We start from the raw sequence: 19744 nt of genomic DNA, 5'->3' as shown, positions 1-19744 counted from the left end.
GCTGCTTGCGATTAATACTTTACACAATGAAATCCCAGTTTTGTTGTGGTAGTCGGTTGTCAGGTTCGTCTGTTTAGTTTAAAAATTGACTTGTGAAATATTACGTTAAATTCGAAAGAGGCAACAAATAAATAATAAAGTAATTAATATGAACATATATTAGTATTTATTTTAGTTTCTGGTTATTTGAATACGATACAAATATCAATATTTATGTTGATCAATACATAACACACTGGTGTCATGCAACTACCACACGCGTATAAGTCAAGCTATAGGCCTATAGAGAAAATCTTTCGAATTCCTTTGACTACTGATTGAAGCTGGATATAAATAGCTGAACTGTTTTTCAGCAATGAAAAGTTTTCTCATAAACTGGACAAGTCAAGTGCACATTTGTTGTTTTGCAAGTAAATAACATTATCGAATCGAAATAGTTCTGTTATATTAAGTCGTAAAAAGTCAACATACATAAGCTTGCAATTACCTGTTGAATACACAAAGGGATAGGCCATAAAACTTTGAAGGGATGTCTACCATACAACTTTACGGCTTACATTTAACATGTGACACAATATAAAACGGTAAACTACTAGTATATTGAACATCTATTGTATTCTGTTCAACGGCAACTGCTGATGACGATGTTATGGCATTAATAAACTGACAACTTTGTCGTCCCAACCAATCTTAATAAATTAAGATTGATACAATGTCATCTTTTCTTGGGTAAAATGTACGCACCGTGCAGTGCGACTGTGCGGTGTTTCGTACTATTCGACAGAAAGCACACAAAGACCACCTCGTCATAAAAGTGTTTTATTGGATTATACGTACTGTGACATTTCTGTCACAGAGATAATTGGCTTTTGTCAGCGTTCTCTGTTTGCAAAATATTAATCAACCTTCCTAGCGCATGTACGATGACATGGCATCGTAAAGGTCAGGCTTCGTAACCATCGCTTCTATCGTGTTTATACCACCGTCGCTATGATTTAACGCACATAACCTGATCAAATATTAACTTTTTTATTTGAAGAATGCATATGGATACACTAAAAGTTGGAACTGCGTTTAAAAGCGACGATTTCGCCATGTCTTCATTCTTGGAGAAGCTCTAGAGGGCTTCGATTTCAGAGAGAGAAACTCGGATTTATTTTGTTTGCGGTGATGTCCTTCGGGTCCAACAGAGTCGGCGCAGTAACTCTTACTGACGCCAAGAGGTCGAGTCAGGTTCCTCTAGCTTCCCACGCTGCGTTCGGCGACTTCAGCGACGTCGATATGGCCAACGTTACTGGCTTCGATAACGTCCAAATGCAAAATTTAGGTGGTCAAAACCCACCAGCTATAGGTAAGTGAACATCTATTTCCACATTCTGATGTACTTGCATTCAGTGATCTGTTGTCGCTGCATCTTCAGCGTGGCGGCAAACCGCGGTGATCGCTTTTAAACTAGAACCGCAGACTTGATCATTGCATTCTGCGTAGTGTACACCACAGTCCCTCTATCCAGTGGATAGAGGGACTGTGTGTACACTATCATGACTATATACACAACGAATGATTCTCTTTCTCAGTCGTATTTTTACTACAAGTTGTGGTTTTATCGCAAGCTGACCCTTGTGTCTTACGTTTGTTTTCCAACTGCAGCTCATAGTGTGGGTATTGAGTACATTTTTCACAGATGAAGTTCCGAGATGACTGTATTATTTTGTCCATACATCTTATGTCATAGATAGACAAGCTTTTGTTTTGGTTTACTCTGTTGTTGTTTACAAATCGTCTCTGACAGGAATGTTCTCACGATGCACATCAACGTGAGCATATGGTATGGATTGTGTTATTTAACCATTGACAACGCAGGGCTGCAGTGGTTGTATTTGAACAGTGTCGACATGAAATCCGTGGTACGAGTATAGGCGCTTTTTACAGCCAGCGATGTGTTTTGGGCGGCCACTTTTTGGTGAGAGTTTTACACTGGGTGCGGCCATTGAGTGTGCATTCAGTGACGTGACAATGAATGGGTGTGATCAAAAGTCAATACGGCACTGGGTTTTCTCAATGTATGCGAAGCGGAATGAAGTACATTTTCTGCCACAATGTGTTTGCTCAGAGCAAAGTAAAATAGTTTGCCTATTACGTGTCCTATCTATCGGAGTGTCCACTATCGGAGTGTCGACAATTAACAGCTTTTCGTTGAGAATGAAATGGCATATAAAATTATACCCCGTTCAGTAAGGTTTAGATTTTACGGTTTTAGCAGACTAGGAAGGTAATTTACACCAAGGTATGACCATCATTGCCAGAATGGTGATTAGATTTAGAATATGTCAACAGTACCACCGTGACAAAATTAAAGTCTGACAGATAGAATAGATAACTATGATACGAAGATGACTGTGTTGTTTCCATTTTTGCAAGAGTTTATAAAAGTGTAGATTATGCTCATTTTTTATACATTCATAAATGATATTGCCCATTCAAGTTAAGTGAATGCATACCTGAATCATCGTCTGAAAAGGGAGAATTTCAGACTATTATTTATTTTGAAATAGAATACACTTGCTGTAAAGTGTGAAAAGTTACTAGTCATTGTTCGTTAGTTTGTGTTTGTGCTCAAGGTTGTCAAATGGTTTGGCCCAGACTCCTTGTTATCAATGGAGAGTGTGGACCTGTTTATTAGGAATTGGGGGTGGACAGGTTATATCGATAAAACAGCACACAGTATGAATACTAGACAACTTTGTCCCAATGGTAGCAATTGGTGTTTGTCTAGGGGTGCCTTTCTTGGTGAAAATATATAAACATACCGCCTAGGATAATAGTGAATTAGTGCTACAGCTTTGCAGGGATCCAGTATTGATTAGTCTTGCCAATTTTTCTACAGAGTCTGAAGATAAAATATCTGCAACTTTCCCCGAATAATGCTTCACAAAATGTTACATCCACATATGATAATCCATAATAGAAATATTCACACATTGAGTGCCTCCATCAAGTTATTTTTACAGTTATCAAAATAGTCAACACCGAAATATTTATACACATAGAACACACAGCAACAAGAACAAAAATGGTTGCTATTTGTATGTCAATAACAAATTGCAGAAAAAACGGGTACTGAAACTTGTTTCGGGCTCAGTTTTTGCAGAAGCTTCGTACAGAAATATTGCATCATAAATTTTGTTGATCACGTCACGTCACATCACCACCCTATCATTTCTGTGGTTTAGGATGGGTGGTCCTTTACATTTCTGTGCATTATTATATGCAGTCATGTTCACCAGTCAGTACAGGGAAATTAAAGTGAAGTGTACCATTCCTTTGTAATAGCCATCAGGATCCACACACCGTAAACATGAAAGAGCTGAAACGTTTCACTCCGTGGCATCATTTGAAAATGGCAGAATTTAAAAGTCTCCCAAACTATTGTGATGTCAAGATTAACCATAACAAAACAAAAGCAACAAAGAACTGTCCTGTGCTTGTTTGTTTTTTGGTTACTGCTTACAGGTATCATGTGCCTTGAAACAGAAAGATATATATCGACTTTTGTTATTATGATCCTCAAGGAAACTATCAACAATTCTCTTCCATTATCAAGAATAAAAATTAAAAGTCACTTTGTACAGTTTTGGTAAGAGAGAAACTTAACTAAAACTTATCAATATTTTAAACTCAAAAGGATCATGTATCATTTGTTAAGTAGTTTTGGAAAATTTAGATTTTCAATTTTATCACAAAAAAGCACAACACAAAACATTTCATTTACTTGACAGCCTCCAACCTGGAACTCCCTAAGGCATATTCTACCTTAAACATCCTGACAGCTTTTATTGAAGTTTGACTTGTATCCAGTGTGTACTTTATTGATTTGATCTTTACCTGGCTGTTTGTGGTGGTAAATTTATTGTAGTAATTACACACTGATGGAAACCATTTATCACTCTATTTACAAGATAATCAATACTACAAATATCTTGTTTCAATGTCCTCTTTTGTAGGACATTATACTCATTATAGGACAGACTTAGCACAGTAAATAATGTAAAATGGATTTTCGTAATAACTTCCCTGATACAAATTATGTGAAAGGCAATTGGATAAAATTAAAATTATATGAAGCCCTTTTAATATTATAAATGAATGGTTTCATTTTATATTTTATAGCTTTTATAATTATGTGGATTATGAAGGAGATTTTGTAAATGAATATCTTTCAAATTTACATGTATTGTCTTTGGAATCTAGGTTGGAGACTGTTCTGAATTTTGTACCAAATGCAAAAAATATTAATATTAATATGAAGAGAGGTATGATAATGTGTTTTATCTTTTTAATGAAATTTTTACAATGTTGACTTAAGTGGGTGATTTAGCCAAGCATGTTGTTGGTTGGAATCTGATCAAAAATTGTTGACTTCATTGAATCATGTCACATCAGAGTGTATGATTTCATTGATTAGTTCTGTAGATACAAATACATCCAGACTGAGTAAAGCCCATGTATCCAAGGCTCGGAATGGTTAAGTTTTCACTCAGAGGGTCAAATATTCACAACACTGGCCAGATTAGCCAATAAACTATACTAATGTACTTGTATGATACATCTATATGGTCTAGAAAAATAGACAACAGGTCCTGCGGGCTTCCATTGATATATATCCAAGGACTATCACAAACTTTGTGGATTTACACACCCCCTCACCCCATACATATATCACTTCACATATGGCTGAACACTATGCAGATCTGTTCCTTAAAGGCGGAGCCTCCCTTTAAAAGGACGCGAAGCTATGGCGGCGTTCATTGTGTGAGTGGACACTAAACAGGCAACACGCAGGCACACGGTCCAGAAAATGCCACTTTTTTATAGTTTTCTCCGGCCGCAAAAACGCAGACAGACTGCCAAGGGATCAGCGTAGCTGCCGATCGAACTCTGTGGTTATATTCAAATATTTTTTAGGAAATTCGCACGTTGGCGATTTGAATCGACCGTCAATCAAACGCTTGTATAAACTCTGTTTGCAGGATTATTAAAAGGTGGCAAAAGGTTGAGATCAGTTAGTGTAATTAATGTTATAGAAATCAAACATCGTACTGGCCAGGTATTTGACTGGGAGGAGACCTCCACTAATGCGAGAACCTGGGATTGAAAAGTGTGGCTTTAATCATAAATGCACGATTGATGTAACTACAAACCATGCATATCCACTAATGCAGCTGTTCTAGCCATTTGGAGCGATTTCACTGAATGATTTAGTAAGTTGCAATCCCTTGGTGAGGTCATCATTTATCAGTATTTTAAACACTTGCATGAAGGATTCAGTAAAACTTCCTACATTGTAAACCCACTGAGGTCATTGGGGGATTAGTAAAGCTTTCTAAAACTCATTGAAGTCATTGCTCACTTTCCCAGTCTTCTCAACACCGGTATGAAGGCTGATTCCTACCATTACAGTTGTTTCATGGAAAAGCTGTGAATTACCTTGCTTCACTGAGTCAACACTTACCACAGAAATATGTAATGATATAGTATTGTATGGTTCAGCTCTGCGTAATCACACAGAAGGCAGTTGTGATGTTCATAGCATTAGATCAACTTTTGCATTAGCTTTCCAAGAAAGCAGTCTTCTCCATCGGATGTATCACTGGAATGACCACAGATGCAAAATCTTGAACACATGGTCAGAGTGTGAGTGGATTGAAAAAATGCCAACAGGAGGTGTTAAAACTGGAACAAAGGATTCAGAAATAGGTGTCAAAACTAGAACAAGGGGATAAGTGTGAAAACAGAGGATGGTAAAACACCCCATGAGGAATGTGTCAAGTAGAAAAGTGGCTAACAACCAAAGATACCATAATTACTCAAAATTACTGAGAAACATAAAGTCATGACAAAGTAACGGTTGACCTGTCTGTAAGGAGCTGTAGCAGAAGTGTTCTACAAAATGACACAGTAGCAGGAAGTCCTACGTAATGACACAGTAGCAGTAGTGCTTTACATAATGACACAGTAGCAGAAGTGTTCTACAAAATGACACAGTAGCAGGAAGTCCTACGTAATGACACAGTAGTAGTAGTGCTTTACATAATGACACAACACACACAGTAGCAATTGTTTTCGCACTGGCTGATATCTCTATACCATTTCCCTTTTCAGCTGTTTGTTGTTCTGGTACTCTGAATATTTACACATTCACTTCACTTTTGATATTGATCAAGTAGTATCAATAAAATACTTGTTCAGAAATTCCATGACAACTTCCTTTTCACTAACTCAACTGGCAACTAATACTTTCCAACTTTCATAGTTTCTGAAAAGCAGTTTTCTCTAAAAATAAAAACAAAACAGAATTTTCTCTTCATGCTTTCAATAGTTAGAATAAGATCAGGTCATGTTTTTGTTTCATTATCATTGCAGAGTTTCTGATCAAATTATAGATATATCTTTAAAGTATATAATCATTTGTAAAATTGCTGGTATTTATGGCCTGATATCTTTTGTCAAACACTGCCCTCCACCGCTTTGGAATACTGATGTTTACATAACAGTACATAATTTTCATGTTTCTTTGTTATGATAATGGTTCCTTTGTATAATAATTAACATATGAATAGATTGCTCAATACAATATAGGGATGGCCTATCCCTCAGAATCTCCCTGTTGAGAAAACTGTTCAAATGTTTGTACATTGATGCATAGACAATAGATACTACTGACTATGATTGATGTAACTGTTAACAATATGAAATATTAATTTTAATTTTAATTTTCATATACTAAGGATAATGACAAAAGAACATGACAAAATTTACAATACTAGTGTTTATGATAAAGCTAGTTTTTATGTCCTAAGTTTTACGTTGCATGTAGATGCCACTTTAATCATGCAAAACAATTTATTCATTGAAAATCAAATTGTAGTAGTTAGTACTAAATAAAAATGGAATGAAAAATAAGATAAAATATGTCGCATATCCATCGACATTGTAATGTGTGCATACATTAAAGTGACAGGAAAGTACTGTTAAATTTCAGAGTGAATTTTTTTCCAGGTATTGCGATGCTAATATTTTAGCCATAAGGTGGGGAGTATTTTGACCATCTGCCCAGCAAGGTAGACCAGATTTTTGTATCAGAGTCCAAAAATATTCCCCCATAGGGCAAGTTTTTATCGCATTGAACATTTGTCCAACACCAGACAGTTAAATTATGCAGAGTACATATATGACAAGGGTGCCACAGTTTGTCATCAATTTGATCAAAGAATCGATTCTCTTGGCTGTAGCTTAGTATTTATCTATAGCCAGATAACCTGTAACACAACGGCTCAGTGATATTAACCTTAAGTTACTTTACATGGCGTAGGGTAGGCTGTCCTGTAAACCTTGCTGTACCTGGTGTAGGGTAGGCTGTCCTGTAGTCAGTCACACACTGCCTGAATGAAAAAATCTCAATTTTGCTTTTCCAAGAATTTGTACATATGGATACCTTTGTATAGATGAAACACAGTATTCAACTAAACAATACAGTTACACAAACTGACCAGACATTTCACAGTCAGATACAGTGACTTATCATTGCTGATCTTCAACTGTCACAATTCATTTAACAAATTATCATACTGTATCTCTTGTTGACTGCAGAAGTTCAGTGCTCAAATGTTGCTTTATCCCATCTTTGCCAAATTATGGTATGAACTTATTGTTTTCAGTAGGAATATACCACCATTATGATTGGTAATAGGGGTCTTTTGCTGAGTGTGTGAGGGGTTACAAACAGATTGCCATTTTGGATTTATCACTGGTATCATCCTTCAAGGGAATCCTGAATGTTTATTGTTGATATGCAAATTTTGGTCCCTATCTGAATTAATGTGCTATTTTCACAAATTACAAATTCTTTAAAACCATTCGAAGCAAACTAACAGAATCAACTCTCTAACTAGTTTCTGTCTGAATGTAGTATTTTGAAGTGCACATCGCGTGCACAGCACACATTCAGACATTTACTGTCCGACACATGAAGTGTATTTTTAGTTTTGGAAATGTAAATTCAGTCATTGACCTTGGACTGTGAGTTTCTAAAGCCATGCCATGTTTCACCTGCATCAGGCACTGTGACACCATTAAATTTATTTTTAAATCCTTTCTTTTCATCAGACTTTACACACATTCATCTGTTTCTCATTTGCATGTTTTGTCCAGGGTATGTCACTGTGTTGGGGCAGATTTTGAAAATATGAAGAAATTTAACCAAACGCAGTGACTTCAGTGCTGTAGTGCTGATGTGATAACTTCTATAGTTTTGTCATTATCATGGGATAATAACTGTGATTATTTTTGAAAACTTTCCATAGCAAAAAACAATTACAATTTTGACTCACTTGACACAAGTATAATAATAATGAAAATATTAAAATTATGGCTACCAGAGTTTTTATGAAAACCATAAAAACTCATGTCAATATTTCTGACCACACTTTAGCAGGAAATACATGCATAAAAACCAACAAAATTTATCAAAAATTCCATCACCAACACTTACAGCCAATCATGTTTCAAAAATTCGGTCACCAACAACAGCCTCACTGGTTTCAATAATTTTGTCACTGACAGCAACTAACCTAGAATAATTATCAGTGATATTTTCACTCTAGACATTTACACTTTACAGCGGAGAATTCTACAGCTTGTTTGTTTGATTATTGTCACTAACCTTGTACATTGTAATTAATCCAGTGTGTCTGTAGAGACTCTAATGATTAGGTTATCTGTAACATCTGCCAACCTACCTTGTATTTGATAATTGCTAAGCAGTAACACAAGTTGGTAATATTTCTCTGACACTGATTAAAATGACATGAGGTGCTTTAGACCTGTAATTATTTCTGGACTAGTTTTTCCTTATCAATGTGGAGCATAGACACAAGCCAAATACCAGGTATTCTCTACTCAGCCAAAACTATAGGTACGGCATTTGTCTGTAGACTCTTTTGACCTTCTGATTGTGAGATACAATCCTGAACAAAATACTTTGTATTCCCCAGAGCCGATATAATTCACATTCTTCCTAATTTATCCATAATTTGTGCGGCACACCCTGGAGACTGAATACTCCCTTTGGCAGTCCATAGCAAATGAATTTTTATAGACTTTGTGACAATGACAGATGTACTGTACATTGTGAATTTACTCTCTGGTGATGTCAGAGGCGAAGGAATTTCATTCTGTGTTGTTTGTCAAGTTGTGGTGTTTTAAATTCAGTTACCTCTCAACTTGCTGAAAAAGATAATTGCGTGAAATTACAGAGAATAATTTTAAAAAAATGAAGACTTGTCTTCAAATATTGTTGTAGTGTGTGCCGTAAGTCTTTCATTTGATTCATTTACTCAAAGCGTACTATGGGCTGTGAAATATGAGATACAAGCTACAAATCTACTGACATCAATACTTTACTAAAGGTCATTGTCTGGAAATTAAAAGCTTTCAAGCTTCCACTGTCTATCATAGTGACCATTTACTGAAAGAATTTGATGTATTTTAATCAAGTCACTCATGGTTTTCTGGAGTCTACTCTCATCTCAGCATAGCAATCACCATCTTGTCAGTAAAGTGGAATAATTTATGGTACAGGGTTTCACTTTATGCAAATTGGGGTCAAGTAGAGGTCAGGTGACAGTGTAATGTTTTGTTCAATATTTCCCCACTGGCAAGATAAAACGTTATCACTACATTCCATTGCTTCCACACTGCTGCACCACGGGGAATGCAGATAATATTTTGACATGTACATGTACGTATACCATTTGTAATGATAAAAATTTCAATTCACGCATTTATGTGATTCAAGGCTGCTGGTAGTTTACCTATAATTATAAAAGTTTTGAATATTGTGCAACAATTACTTCTAAATTTGCATAATAATTTGTACTGTAGCTCTCTTCATCCGGAATAATTTCACATGAAAACCTATATGATGAGTTTAAGCTGATATATTTTCTCAAATAAAATATTTTCTCAAATAAAATATTATAGTTGTCAAACCAGTGTTCCGTGAGAGCACTGCATGATAGTGATACAGTTACTGTTGTGATCTGTGAGAGTGGTAGGGCACTGGGCTGCAGCAAGATGAGTTATTACGTACAGGTACATACTATTTTAGACTTCGTGTGTGGAGTTTTTACTCAGGTGTACACATACACGTACAGTGTAGGTTAGTGATTTGAGAACCTGGTACCATTCCTGTTGTCACATAATCATGGAATTGTATTGATATAGCAATGGGAACCCCCTATACATGAATGGGGAACTCCAAACCCTGGTAGAATTTACCGGGTACACCCTGACAAAAACACAGCTCTGTGAACGAGTTGAATGCTCTGTTACTATTCTAAAATTTGATTACTTTTCTCAAAGAATGACTTTGAATAATTCAATTCAAAATGCGTAGAACCGATGTAAACATACTTTTTTTCTTCCATGGCTGAAGCCATGATAAAGCCCTCAAAGTTGACATTTTATTGTGAAGTATTACTTTTAAGGTCATTGATCTATTTTATTCCTAAGTAAGGATCCCTACATACATGTATGTTCACCCAAGAAGTTCTGTTTATTTACCATACTTATAAAATCATTATCTACAAAATTTGCAAAAATAAATATGTGTTTTGTCAGCTTGTTTTCTAGTTACAATTGACGTCAATAAATAGTTGAAGTATGCAGTCTTGGGGCGGTGGTGGTGGTATCTCCAGATAATGAAATTATTGAACACTCTGAACTCAGTGAGTCATGGAGGAATCGTAGAGACGCCCTAAGACAACACACTTGTCATAAATAGTTACATTGCTATGCTTGCTTTACTCTATTCCTATTTTATCATATCCACCTTTTATCTTCTTTCACGCTTCAAAATAATTTACCATGAATAATTGACAAACTTTAATATTTCATAGTTCAATAATTTTTTTATGTTGAACCTTGCATAAATTATTTTATAGTCAGCATAATCATATATAAAATTTAAAATTTGTTGTGTAGTTCCTTGGAATATATGCTGCGCATTTGACTCTGTCAAAGATATTGATGACTCCAGGAATGTGGTATTCCATGGTGCTCTCAAGGTCAAAAGGTCAAAGGTCTCCAAGGTCAATAGCTACATGAAGTTTTGTATCCACATAGATACACAACAACATAGACAGAAGAAAGAGTCCCTGGTTACAAACATGAATAAGTTACACAAGATGGGATTAAAGGTCATCTGTTGATTTGGGTTATTTTGTCAATTATGAACAATGAAATCAGTGTCCTATCGGAAATACTAGACTGTGATGAGAGCTTTGTTGTGGGATACTAATCCTTACTTCTATGCATAACATGTAAATATTGTACTGTAATATCACAATTACTTCTGGTTTAATCATGTCACAAAAGCATTTTAACATTCTATCTCCATGCCAGATGAGGGCAGATTTAAGACAGCTGATGAGTAAGAATTATTTGGCTATTTTCAACTTCTTGTGTGAAAGAGAAAGATAATATCAACAATATCAAAAGATGCAAACACTGTCTAATTGGTTCTACCTTGCCTTACATGACACAGCCCCAATCAACAGTTTTATAATGCCCAGCAAATTATTAAATAAAATTGATGACAAACTTGATATGACAGGGAAGCACCTAGCTTCTTAGTTGCATTTTTCATCACTGTCACCCCTGTCCTAATAAATGTACAGGCCCAACTATCCTGCATTGGGACACTGTATTAACGGGAAGGGGAGGGCAGGACACTACTTAGTACAACAAATGAGGTCTTTCACCTATTAATCTAGCAATAAATTTAAGGTTTGGTGGGCAACAGTCAGTTCATGATAATATAATATCTTTGATGTCATCACAGTACATGTACATATATTGAAACTCAACACTATCACTGTACTACAACACAAAGTGTGCCATCATTTGGATTGACTCTCCCAATGCAAAAGTTTATCAGTATCATCAATGTACATACTGACTCAGATGACAGCACCACACCTCATCTGTTGTGTCAGACTTCGCTATGCAGGATTATATCCCCGACAAGGAATCTATTTTAATAGATATCTATAATAATATAACATATTTATACATACTGTAATGTGCACATTTTGTCGACAGTATCCTTGGTATGTATTATTCATTCATAGTGTGTTCAGACTTAAATATTATTTCAGTTTACAGTGAGGACAATGAAAATGTAAATTGAGTACCTGTCTGACCGGTCTACATGTATTTTATAACATGGGATAATTATGTGCATGTTGCCTTTTAACTGTGAAAGATATGGTAATTTCCTAAAAAAACACTGTAGGACTTGTTAGAAACACTGAACCCATGGTCTTTCTTTTTCCTGAGCTACAGTACAGCCATAGATATAGAGCTACAGTACAGCCATAGACATAGAGCTACAGTACAGCCATAGACATAGAGCTACAGTACAGCCATAGACATAGAGCTACAGTACAGCCATAGACATAGAGCTACAGTATAGCCATAGACATAGAGCTACAGTACAGCCATAGACATAGAGCTACAGTACAGCCATAGATATAGAGCTACAGTACAGCCATAGACATAGGGCTACAGTACAATCTGATTAAAATTAGATGTAGAGTACGGCGACGTCTTCTTATGCGTACGCTGTATTCTCTCGCTGTCGCCTCTCACTACATCTGACCAACTCCCATAGAAGGTCGCGTTCAAATCTCGCGCTCTGAAGCAGCCAATCAGATTGCACGTTATACGAGCCATGTAATTACATCCGATCTAATCGTTATTCAAGTCCGCAGTGTCAAGTACACAACACGACGTACTTTCAAATTTCAGTCTAGAAAAGTTGTGGCCGCTCGGCTGCTTTGTACACATTATACAGGAGTGTATAAATAACAGTAGAGTTGAGCAGCCAAAGTTGTTCACTGTGCATATGCATGCTGCGAGTCATGCCCATTGTTCTCCGTAAGGCGCCTTCTGATAGGTCGGCTGTTTTAGCCAGAGCGCGAGATTTGAACGCGACCTTCTATGGGAGTTGGTCAGATGTAGTGAGAGGCGACAGCGAGAGAATACCGCGTACGCATAAGAAGCCGTCGCCGTACTCTACATCTGATTTTAATCAGATTGAGCTACAGTACAGCCATAGACATAGAGCTACAGTACAGCCATAGACATAGAGCTACAGTACAGCCATAGACATAGAGCTACAGTACAGCCATAGACATAGAGCTACAGTACAGCCATAGACATAGAGCTACAGTACAGCCATAGACATGTACAGTACAGCCATAGACATAGAGCTACAGTACAGCCATAGACATAGAGCTACAGTACAGCCATAGACATAGAGCTACAGTACAGCCATAGACATAGAGCTACAGTACAGCCATAGACATAGAGCTACAGTACAGCCATAGACATAGAGCTACAGTACAGCCATAGACATAGAGCTACAGTATAGCCATAGACATGTACAGTACAGCCATAGACATAGAGCTACAGTACAGCCATAGACATAGAGCTACAGTACAGCCATAGACATAGAGCTACAGTACAGCCGTAGACATAGAGCTACAGTACAGCCATAGACATATGCACAATGCAATACTGCTTGTACAAATACATTGAAAAACTATGGATATGTGCATAAATTCTGAACCACTTTTCTCACAGCAGACCTAACACAGATAATTTCTACGACACATTTTTAAGGAAACCACATGGTGTTCAATTTCTTGAAGTGTCTTCATGTAATTTAACCATACAGAAAAGAATTCTACCCCTACACCCCCCCCCCTCCATCCTGGCTTGCCTTTGTCCTGTTATTTTTTGCCTGATGCAGTCATATCATACAAGAGCCCCCAAGATTTTGAAAATGTGAAAAAGCAGCAATTTTTCAGGAATTTTGTAATTTTATTTCTTCCCTACATGTACCAGTCAAAGTACGGTAATATTTTACAAAAATACACTGTCCAAAGAATTTTTTGTTTTTCTTATTCGCCATCTGTCAATTTTTTATGAGTGAAAAACAGAAGTGCTTTTATTTTGGATTTTGCTGAATCAGACGGATGTAAAATTGTCAACGAAACACCTGTTGTGAATTGACTGAAGTGCTAGTGACCTTTGACCTTTCATGCCAACATGACCTTTGATCCCTCAAATGCCTTAGCATTTCTTACTTCATACGATGATCAGAATATTACATCACATCATCAATTCAGATTGTCAATTAATGGGTAATGTTATCATCACAACTGAAAAGGTTGATTCTTACTTTTAATATTGACCTTTGACCCCAGCTGCAATTTGCATTATCAGGTTTCAAATGTGAATCTCTAGTATTGTATCCCTGCCCATGAGTGTCAATCTTGGAAAATATTTTTTAAATTTGATATCACCATGAACATCACGGACATCACCATGTATCTGAGTGTAAAACCCTGGAATTTACTGTTTTTCAGTTGTTGAAATTTTGCCTTCCAAAAACAAAAATATTAAAATTTGAAGCAGGTTCTAGTGTATGCACCTTGCGTGATAGTTTGCACTTTCCAGTACAATTACTTCAGAGAGATACATGTAGCTGATTTTTATCTCAGATAATCCCAGATGACAATCTTAAAGTTGAATTGAGAGTATCTGTCAGTGAGCACTGCTTTACCAGGGTGTTAGCAGTATGAGGGCTGTTTTGTCAGAATTTGCCTCATTGTTTCCATCCTGTTTCTTCAGAAAGACTTTTCATAAAATTTATAAACTTTACAAGTTGTAGTGCTCTAATCACACAATCATTATACTTCAAGTGCAGACATTTAAAAGTGGCACACAAATCTGCAAATGTGGTATTTCCAGAAAGAATTTTCCTTAAATTTTTCTATAAATGTCAAAATGTCATGTATCAACGACAGATGGCCAAGATGTGCGTTTTATTGTTTTGAATTTACCATTTCATTTTGAAGTATCAAGTGGTAATGACAGGAAACTACAAAAACAACATGTTGCATCAGAAAATGGCATTTTACGCCCAAAAGAAGAACAAAAATGCATATATTTCAAGTGTTTACTTATTGTAATATTGCTGTATTTTTATTGGCTGTTGGGGAAGTCACTTGAGTACACAAGATGGTTTGTAAATATAGCAGGTCTGTGCGTGCACGCCAATTTACCAACATCAAAAATACTTACATTTAAAGATCATAAAAAAGTCACAAATATAGACCATTTTTTTCCAATAAATTGAAAACACATTGCCAACAGAAGTACATTTGTACCTTCGAACACGGTCCAGTCGGTGTCGATGTGTTCCAGGCAGTTTGTTTCAACAGCTGTAGGAAGAGCTATCATTGTGGTCAAGTTGGTTGGCTTCTCTCAAATGCAAAGTCCCTGAGCTGATGCCAATGGAAGACTTCAGATAAGTTTAACAGAAGTTCACGTCCAATGTCAGAAATCACAGCTTGTAATGTAACAGATTCAGAGCTCTGAGCATCGCGGATGTAAAGTGGTGATTCAGATAATACAGCTTTCAAAACTCTTGTCCTACATGATATCTTCACAGAGTAAAAATCTGTTGTTACATCAAACATTTTGGTATCAGCTGTGTTGATATAACTTAAAACTAAAGTTAAACAGTCTGGTTACTCATCAACTCCTATCTCTGGACCAGTTCAGGTGTATATGTACATACAAACTCCCTAGGTGAAAGAGAGGCCAGTTATCTTGAAGTATCGTAGCAAAATCCAGTTCAGTTGCATCCATGCAAGGTTCATATCGTAAAACGGATGACGATACATTGGCAGCAGCCATGTTGATGTCTGATAGAGGACAGAATTACGGTGGTGTTGATAATCCTGCCATTGGTACGTATGTGCACTTGTCTCTTCTCGGGCAATATGTCGTTAATTATTTAAAAAAATTCTGGTTATCATGATAACTGTTACCACACTGCGGGGGAAACAGAAATTGTGACATTATGCAATGTAACATAGCATTCTATCTTTCTCTACTTTCTGTACTTCTGGAAATTCTAGAACAGTCAAACCATAGATGTATCTACTGTAGTGACTTTAATATAATTTGGTCAACTCAGTATTGTCAGGGACAAGATAGAAAGATGGGTAAAGGTTAACTGATCTGTATGTTGTGCCATAAATCATTCCATGTCATAGTCTCTTTGATTCATCTACATAAAAAGTTTCATGGGTGGGGTAGTGTGTGGGTGGGGTAGTGTGTGGGTGGGGTAGGGGATTACTGTGTGTGTAGATAAGGCAAGCAGTGCAGTGGGTTGTTATGTGATCTAGCATCAGTACCTGCTAGCAGTGGTAATTGTCAGACTATCAACAAGTAAATGACATGCACTCCTGTGTTCATAAAGATATTACCTCCAACAGTTCCTCCTCTGTCGTCATCAGGGTGATTACACACTGCAGGAGATGGTTAATCAATAGATCACAGGTCTATAGAAAGCACTGTACTTGGCTATCATCAGTGACCATGATAGCCATGACCTAGGGTCACCTTGATCTTGGCAGTCCACTCAGGTAGCAAGATTTCAATTACATGAGAACAGCTACTGTGTAGTGATATTTTGATTGATTTTAGAATCTGCCTTTACCATCAGGATTCAGAAATTATTGATGCATTTTGGTGTCAGAGAGAGTTGACTTTAATATCAGAGATAGATGACTTAAACAGCTCATTCACATCTGTTACAGTTTTAATGACTTTAGTTTTTAAGGCCACACCCCATTGTTATGTTGATAATAACGGAAATAATTCAAAGCTTTCATATAAGTAATTTATGAATAAGATTAAATTAATAAGATTAAAATTAATAAGATTCATATAACTTTCATATTAATCCAAAACACAATCCATAGTTGTCTATTTTGTCTTGAAACAAAGCACTCCATTATTTTAAATATTAATGTTAATTACATCATACGGTAGTTAAATCAACACCATGTGCTACTAAGTGAATGTTTGTGTTCAGAACAGATTTTGTCATTTGTTATCATAATGTTTAGCCATATTCAAATCAGTTACAACAACTGACGTGTAAAATCTGCAGTAAACCTTTTGCATCTGTGGATCACAACAAATGTGAATTGGACATGTACACGTCAGTGGTAGTCATTTTCACTCAATTTCAGTGACAGCTTTGTGAGAGATATAAGAACATGACCCAGCCATAGTGTGTTGTGTGTTTGTCAACCAGGCACTGCTATATCCTTGCTACTGTACCTAGTAAGGGATGTATGTATGTGTTATGTATTAAACAGGCAATGAATGATAGATGGGGATCAGTTAGCTTTTTACCAACCCATCCACACATCTTGAATTTGTCAATTCTTGCCATAGATTTTTCTTCTTTCATACAGCATGCACACTGACTCTAAGAAGAATACATGTGAATATGACATAGAGGTATTGGCAAAGTTTTGTTAAGGTTGTATAATGTATAGTCACTGAAGCATTGTCACTGGAATTGAAGATTGTTGACTGTAATCAGTGTGCATTGCAAATGACATCACTACTGAATTCTGTGAATTAAAGGAAGGGGAATCGATCGATCCCAGGGATCGAGTTTGTTCTAGTCTTTAAGAGGATTATGAAGGTGTCATAGCCTTTTGTTTTCCTTTGAAATTGTAATCTAGTTAAGTAAATTTCCTGTCAAGACAATCTGATGCCTGAACCATGCCTTTAAGTTCGAAAATTCAGAAAATTTTGCATCGGCCGTATACCAGTAGTGAACTCTTTTGAATCAGTGGACATCATTTGATTCACAGATAACACTGTACAGTGATGTCACTTTCTAATCCAAGTCTATATGTACAGTCTCAGCGTCATCATTTCACATCAAGGTATTCAGTTCTGTGTCTCTTTGATACTTGTTCAGATACTGAGAAATTCCTATCATCATTGGATACAAAACTAAGTGCTGTAATTTTTTCCAACAAAAATTTTAGTGCAACTTTTACAAATATTTATAAAGTTTTCTGTAATTTTATTGATAGTTTTGGACCAAATGGATATAACATTTCATTGGCTACAGTTTCTCATCAAAATTTTGGTAAAAATCTGAAAATATTTAACAGGGATATATTTCAGAAAGACAACAAAAATATATTTTGGCGCTGAAAGGGTTAAGATGGCACATGCCTCAAAAGTGTGTCATAGTGAAAAATTTAATTTTTTTGCACCAACTTTCCTCAGGGATACATTCACTCATTTTCAAAATCAAGAAAAAGGCAATGTATCACTGACCAAATATTTCCGCACAATAGATACAAATTTGAAATTAACTGACAGTTGAATTTGAAAGTGGCCGCCATCCCTATGTTTATTCAATTGGGAAAAATCACATTTTTGATTTTGACAAAAATAAGAAACTAAAAACCTCAGTTACTTATAGAGTTTTATAACAAAGCCACAAAAGTATCGGATTAGAAAAGTATTGTAAAAATTTGAGTCTGAATTTCTGTCCATGAAGTGCATTCTGCAACTACTACTTTACTGTCATCTGTGAGAGATTTTCCGCTATTTCTACCTGTATTTAAATGACTCGCTTGAAGTAATGAAATATTTATTATACTATATTGAATAGCTTATCAGTGAAATTGCTATAGTTATAATTCATAAGAAATCAAGTGTTTATATATCTGTGGGTATTAGGTCAGGTGGGTTGAGGGTGTATCCATAGCAACCAATTCATTGGGCAGTTGAAGTGACCAAGGCTGGCAAGTCCAGATCAAGGGTTTGATCAGATGATAATAATACCGGTCTAATTTAAAATGAGAAATATCAACACCTGGTTGATGATAACTGCAGTGAGCATTACTAAGGAAGACATTATAGAACCAGCAGTGTTTAGTAAAGAAAACTGCATCATTTGATAATGATATTTTAATAATTTTAAGAACATGTTCTAGGTCAATTGTATTTCTTCTAAATGACAAATATCCATACCATGCCATAAAAAACCCATTAGGTATACATTTATGATACTTTACTGCTAAAATGCTATTTGCATGTCAAAGTATACATACTGTAAAAACAGTTGATGTTTTATCCATCAGATTCCCTGGCATATTTGACCAAATGGTTTGTTGTTATTTTCCCTCTTTGTACATAAATAAGTTAGGCAAAACAAGAGACTAAAATCAGCAGACTGGGTTTACAACACAATTGGATACTTTGGTGTGTTATGTCTGTATCAATGGTCAGTTAAAACACTACTTACATATATGGGTCTATTGACATATTTACATGTACTTGATATCAAACTCAAGAAATTTATGTCATTGTTTGCAGTGTGTAAATATCACAGCAAAATTATGATTTATGTCAAAATGTAATGCATGTACCTGTACTTTTAACAAGCATGGATAGATTGTCATAGTTTTGAAGTGTTTGCTAAAGTATAATTCAAATGATATTTTTTAGAAGAGTGCAGTCAGGTAGTTATGACGGTAGACAAAAATTGTATGAAATAATGGTAATGGGCAGTGGTCATGCTTCCATTAGGAAGTGTGTGAAATTGCATTTTAATAAGCTACAATGTTTTTTAAGCAATTTTCACTCGATATCTTAATGAATTCTCGCTACTGAAAATAGCTTTTTTTTATCATGTGTTAGAGGTGTAAATTACAGGATCTTGAATTGCATTGTGGGTAAAAAATCAACATGACAGCAAATGTTTGAGATAGTGATCCAATAA

The 19744-nt window shown here is 35.9% G+C and overlaps 1 protein-coding gene across 7 annotated transcripts in view; it reads left to right on the top strand.

Annotated features, from left to right (window-relative positions):
- Window positions 1–1023: 1023 nt before the first annotated feature.
- Window positions 1024–19744, top strand: part of LOC139122714 (anoctamin-4-like) — an 86075-nt gene continuing 67354 nt past the window's right edge. For 2 of the 7 annotated variants that reach the window (XM_070688367.1, XM_070688356.1), the window contains exon 1: window positions 1088–1351. In XM_070688367.1, coding sequence (XP_070544468.1) covers window positions 1171–1351 — 181 coding nt within the window. In that variant the 5' untranslated portion in view covers window positions 1088–1170. Of the gene's footprint in view, window positions 1352–15289; window positions 15885–19744 lie in introns of those variants that run through there. The other 5 variants (XM_070688383.1, XM_070688375.1, XM_070688345.1 and 2 more) reach the window with 5 other exon arrangements.

The sequence above is a fragment of the Ptychodera flava genome, chromosome 2 (genome assembly GCF_041260155.1).
Source record: "Ptychodera flava strain L36383 chromosome 2, AS_Pfla_20210202, whole genome shotgun sequence".
In the NCBI taxonomy this organism is placed as follows: domain Eukaryota; kingdom Metazoa; phylum Hemichordata; class Enteropneusta; family Ptychoderidae; genus Ptychodera; species Ptychodera flava.
This window is presented reverse-complemented; position numbering and strand designations above follow the sequence as displayed.